The 6,000-nt window shown below is 49.6% G+C and overlaps 1 protein-coding gene across 8 annotated transcripts in view; it reads right to left on the bottom strand.

The window, feature by feature from the left end:
* Positions 1-373: 373 nt before the first annotated feature.
* Positions 374-6,000, bottom strand: part of ZNF274 (zinc finger protein 274) — a 32,449-nt gene continuing 26,822 nt past the window's right edge. For 7 of the 8 annotated variants that reach the window (XM_021931508.2, XM_003916248.3, XM_021931510.1 and 4 more), the window contains 3 exons: positions 3,868-3,983; positions 2,245-2,371; positions 374-1,772 (listed from right to left, as the gene is read on the bottom strand). In XM_021931508.2, coding sequence (XP_021787200.1) covers positions 790-1,772; positions 2,245-2,371; positions 3,868-3,983 — 1,226 coding nt within the window. In that variant the 3' untranslated portion in view covers positions 374-789. The remainder of the gene's footprint in view (positions 1,773-2,244; positions 2,372-3,867; positions 3,984-6,000) is intronic. The other variant, XM_021931509.2, reaches the window with a different exon arrangement.

Raw genomic sequence — 6,000 nt, 5'->3', positions numbered from 1 at the left:
TGAGCCCAGGTGTTTGAGGCTACAGTAAGCTATGATTCTACCTCTGCACTCTAGCCTGGGTGACAGAGCGAGATTCTGTGTCAAAAAAACAAAAGAAACATGAATATTCCTGGGAAGCCCCACACTTGCCTGGGGTTTCCAGCCCTTTGGGTTTAAGTTTTCCTTACCTCCACCTAACCATGTCATGACAACCCCCTAAGGAATAGAAAGATCTAGTCATCCCAACTCACATAGTATCTTGTGCCCAAGGTGCTGCAGCCTTGCACAGAATCTTCTAGAACTATCTGATAATCTCCCTCCTTGTGTTTTAATGTTCCTTAAATATTAATCATTACTATAGAGATATTTAAGTAGGCAGGAAATACACAGGTTCTACACAGAAATAGATCAATAGTTTATTTATCCACACTATCTTTTAATCCTTAATTCATATACATAAATACTGTGGTACTGTGGATATAATATCAGTGCAGATTATTAATTACCTGGCTTTTTAAAAGTTATTATATAACATTTCAGATTTTATTAATCTCACTTTTAATGACTAAATGAGTGAACAAACAATATCAAGTGAATGGGAAATCTTTTTTCCAACTAATGTTAATAACTCTTCACTCATTTTATTTATTCATTATGTGCTGGGCAGTCTCCTCAGTTGTCCTTTGGTTTTGGGAATGTCCTCACTCAATGCTTCCCTTTCACATTCAGTTCTGATTCACAAGCAGGCCTGTGCACGTTATATTGTAGGGTCAAGCTGAAAAGACAAAGTTTCTTCAACTGGATTGAGAGCTATGAGGTAGGCTGTTTCTTCTTTCGCTTTGTCCTATTGTGGGTTCTCTGGTGCCCGATAAGGTGTGAGCTCTGGGTGAAGGCCTTTCCACATTTGTTGCATGCATATGGGCGCTCCCCGGTGTGAGTCCTCTGATGTCTGATGAGGTGGGAGCTCTGGCGGAAGGCTTTTCCACAGTCCTGACACTTGTAGGGCTTAGCTCCAGTGTGAGTCCTCAGGTGCTGGGAGATGGCTGAGCGATCATTGAAGGTCCTCCCACATTCCTGACATTCAAATGGTCTCTCTCCAGAATGAACTCTCTGATGCTGTGTAAGGGAAGAGCTCTGAACAAATCCTTTCCCACAGGCTTGACACACGTAGGGCCTCTCTCCTGTATGAATTTTCTTATGCACAGAAAAGTATCTTGGGTTCCGGAATATTTTACCACATTCACTGCATCGGCAAACTTGGCTCCCCTTGTGAATTCTTATAAATGTAATCTGTTTAGCACTCCGACTGAAGGTTTTCCTGCAACCATTGCCTTCCTTGGCCTTTTGCCTTTCATAGCTCTTCTGATGAATTTTTACACGTGAATTATGTTTCATGCTTTTAACTTGTGAGTCACATTTGCGCAATTGTTTTCTAGAAGGAATTTTCTGGAGCAAAACTTCGTTTGTGTTAAGAGCACCATTGTTTACCTGGGACTCAACGCTGTCAATTTTCTGGAGCGAAACTTGGTTTGTGTCAAGAGTACCACTGTTTGCCTGGGACTCATGGTTGTCAAAGTGCTTCTTCTGAGGAAGGTCTTTTTCCTGAGCAGACTCCACCTGCTTCAACACTGTTTCTTGGACTTCCTGGACTCCACCCTGCAAGGTATCTTCTAATGTAGAGGACAAGGCACAATCCCTTGAGGATTCTTGCACTTTCAGGCTGGGGGCTGGTTCTTCCTGAGGAATGTCAGAATTTGGAGCTAACTCTTTATTTTCCAATGTAGTCTCCCACCCTGAAAAAATAAACAAAAGATGTGGATACAACAGGGAGATGTGCTGGGATGGGTCTCAGAGCATGAAATGCATAATTAAGTTCAAAAGTCAGGATTTTTTTTTTTCCAAGTAGAGTCATGCAACCTGGAGAGAGACTGAAAAGCAATGAAGCAGCAGGGAGGGGAGTACTGACCTTGGTGAACAAGGGACAGAAAGGGTAGGGAGTATCCTCTGAGCTCTTCGAGTTCCTGTTTTCTTATACTCCCTCAGGAGATAGACAGCAAATCACTCCTTCACTGGACCTAAGGCTGCTTCTGGCCAACCAATGCCCCCACCCCTGTAAGTCTACAGTTCCACTTAACAGACCCTAGACGGAACAAGGGCCCCTTGAGGGAATGCCCAGTGTGGAGTCCAGAGAAGGTAAACACCCCTGACTTGGGGCTCCTGTGGCCTACCAGCCCTGAGGTGGGTGAAGAGGGGACACGGCCTTACCCACAGAGACCAGGTGCCCAAAGGTCTCCAGCATCACATCGCGGTACTCAGTCCTCTGTGTCGGGCCCAGAAGCCCCCACTCTTCCCGGCTGAAGTCCACAGCCACATCCTGGAAGGTAACTGGCTCCTGTAACATCACACGTGTGTCTATGCTCAGCAAGAGTGTCAGAGGGTTGTCAATGAGGGCAGAAGAAAGGCCAGCTGGGAGGTTCTGACAGAGCTCACTGTGCTAGGGACTCTCTTGCTTTGGGGATTTGCTCAGAGACACCAACCCAGGGCCCACAAGAGTTCTACTGGGTCCAAACCAGGGTCTGGGTCTCAGGCTGGGAGGCAGAGCCCTTGCTTCATAAAGAGCTCCAAGTGCAACAAGCAAACAACTCCATCCTAACGGCTCTATCCAGCTTGCCCAGTGCTGAAATCTTCCCACTGCAGAGGGTTCTCCATCTATTAATACTGTCTTCCCACTTGGTGGAAATGACAACCAAGCCCCTGCCTTTGTCGACAGGGCTGACCTGGGGGAGGGCAGCCACCTTGGCACAGCCATGACTGGTCCTTTGTGGGGAACTGACCAGGACTTTAGGAAGAAGAGGTTCCCCCAACCCTGCTTTACCAGGATCTGAGGCATTTTGCTTACATGGGGCAGAATCTGCCTAAGAAGAAAGGGGAGTGGCCAGGCACAGTGGCTGACACCTGTAATCCCAGCACTTTGGGAGGCCGAGGCAGGTGAATCACTTGAGGTCAGGAGTTCGAGACCAGCCTGGCCAACATGGTGAAACCCCATCTCTATTAAAAATACCAAAAATTAGCCAGGTGTAGTGGTGGCTGCCTGTAATCCCAGCTACTCAGGAGGTTGAGACAGGAGAATCACTTGAATCTGGGAGGCAGGGGTTGCAGTGAGCTGAGATCGCGCCATTGCACTCCAGCCTGGGCAACAAGAGTGAAACTCCATCTCAAAAAAAAAAAAAGGAGGAGGAGGAAGAAGAAGGAAGAAGAAGAAAGGGGAGAAAGCAGAGCCATGAAACAGGTTGGCCAGAGATTCTTCCCATCACCTGGGAGCACCTGGATGCAGCCTTCCTTGCCTGAAGCCTACTAGAGAAAACATGAGAGCCAATACATTTACTTCTACGCTTGAGCCAGTATGAGCCACTTGCAATGCAAACAGCTCTGACCAATGACACATACATAGCACTACCCTAGTGGTCAGCACATCAGAACCAATCTTTTTCACCCGCACCCCAGCTCTGGGTTATTCTGAAGCAAACCCCAGATACCAAAGATAAATACCTAAGTATGCATTTCTGAATGAGGGCTCTCTTGTTCTGACCTGCATACAGATGTGCCTGCCTGTAGTAGTTCCACCTCTCAAGTCTCTGTAAACACTTAGTTCCTTCCCTTTTGCCTCCTGCTTTCTCAACTCCTGAGTCACCATGCCTTGTCCCCAATGACGCCATGGTGGCTGGAGGGCAGGGCTGCTCTTCATACTCAGATTGCTTCAGCACAGACCTAAGAGCTCACAATCTCAGAATGCCCCAGCCTGTGGGAGGTCTTAGGAAAGCCCAGGGCAGAGTGGATGCCTCAGGGGTGGGCCTGCCTCACAGGAGATGCTGTGACCTCCCCGCTTACCTCAGAGAGCACTGTCACTGGGCAGATGGCTGCATCCTCCTTCTGCTTCTCCTCCTGCTGGGCAGTGACCTCAAGGCAGCAGGTGGTGCCCTCGGCAGGTTGTCCTGCAGGAAGTACTGGGAGGAGACACCAACCAGAGGAGGTCAGCAGGTGTGGGGACCCTTGGGCAGGGCAAGGGTGGCCTCTTTGCAACCCATGGGGCCACCGCACACCTGCATCGTACTGTGACTCCATGACAGCCTCTATTCCTATCCTCCCTTCTCACCAGCTCAGCTCCCCTCACAGCACGTGCCTGAGTGCCCGCACCTGGATGGGCCCAGGATGGCTCACCCTCCAAGGGTCACAGGGCACCAGTGTCCTCACTGCTGAGACCACTCCTTCCGTTTCCGAGGGCGGCTGAGGGCCCCAGCCCCTCCTGTGAGGCAGCTGACTGACACCTCCTCCTTACAGTCAAAGCCCCTGTTTCCGGGCTCCAAGCCCTCCACCGTGCCTATTCAGGCACCTCTTCCTTCCTCCCTCTCTCCTCCCACCTCGTGGAAGGTGAGACTGTCCCCGGACCCACAACGTGCAGCCATCTTGAAGTGAACGTCACCAAGGCTCCTCCACCTAAGGAAACAACAGCTCCACCCAGCCCGAGGGCACCTCTAACCACGGCTCCTTCATTCTAACCTTCCTCATATGACCCCACATGGTCCACAGGCTTCCACAATGCTAATCCACCCCCACCATCAAGGTGGGCAACAAGATGACTTAGGCTGGCCCACTGGGCCATCCCTTTCTCTTGGCCACAGTGATTAGATCTGGGATGAACACAGCCTATAGCCAGATGGTTGGAGCCAACAAGGCTTTAGCTGGAACATTTGGGAAAGAGAAATCCCATGCAGGCAGACAGCCTGCCCATGAGTGAAGCCAGTGGAGAGCAGAAGAGGTAAGAATGAGACACAGAACAAGTCTGGAGGACACTACTGGAGCTCCTGGGTCCAGCCCTGCCTGATGCTCGAGCACCATGGAACTTTTTCAATAAATTCTCCTTCTCCCATGAGCCATTCTGTGCAAGGCTTTGCAGCAGTCACATCCAAGAGTCCCAGCTAACACACTGATCACATAATGTGAGATTCTCAGGGTTCTCTGGAAAGCCTCTTCCCACTGTCTTCTGTGGCACTAATTTATTTCATTCACCCCTGAGGTTAAACAAAGGGTGAATTCACTGACTTTCACCTCATTAACCCTACAACTGTCCCCTTGGCACCTAACTAACTAGTTTCCTATTGCTGCTATAGTGAATTGTCACAATGCCAGCGGCTCAGATTAATGCAAATGTATTACCTTATGGTTCTGGAGATAAGTCTGGTTTGTGCCTCACTGGGCTAAAATGAAGGTGTCAGCATGGCTGTGTTCCTTTTGGAGGCTCCAAGGGAGAATCCATTCCTTGCCTTTTCCAGCTTCTAGAGGCCGCCCCAAACACTTGGCTTATGGCTTCTTCCTCTATCAGCTGCTTCTATCATTACATCTCCTCTGACCCTCCAACCTCCCTCTCCTAAGGGCCCCTGTGGTTATGTTAGATCCACTCAAATAATCCAGTGCATCTCTCCCTCTCAAGATCCTTAAGTTAATTGTTTCTGCAAAGTTCCCTTTGTCATGTGAGGCAACTTATTCACAGGGTCCAGGAGGCAGGACATGGACACCTTTGGGGCAATTATTCTGCCAAGTACAGCACCCCAGACTTGGTGCATCTGACACAACTCATGCAAGTGCCTGCCCTGCTGCCTCGGATACCTGCATCTCCAGGATGCCCTGGCCTCTTAGAATCCCACCATCCCCCTGCAGGATACCTTCCCCTTCCCCGCAATCACAAACATCAACCAGTCAATCATTCGCTCACATCAGAAACCTCTTCTGGGCACCTGTGAATGTGGAAAATGGAGGTGAGCAATGCAGAAGCACGCACACTCTGTGAAACTCAGCCTGATGAAGAAACCGAGTCTTGGAGTCTTACTTCCAAATACACACTCCACACGTGTACTCTCTCCCCAGTCGGCCATCACCATTGTTCCTATCCGAGACACCACCCATCAAAGGGCATGGCAATAGCTGCGGGTAGCCTGTGTGTCCAGCCTCACCCCCATCCTCTGT

Source organism: Papio anubis, chromosome 20, assembly GCF_008728515.1.
Source record: "Papio anubis isolate 15944 chromosome 20, Panubis1.0, whole genome shotgun sequence".
In the NCBI taxonomy this organism is placed as follows: domain Eukaryota; kingdom Metazoa; phylum Chordata; class Mammalia; order Primates; family Cercopithecidae; genus Papio; species Papio anubis.
This window is presented reverse-complemented; position numbering and strand designations above follow the sequence as displayed.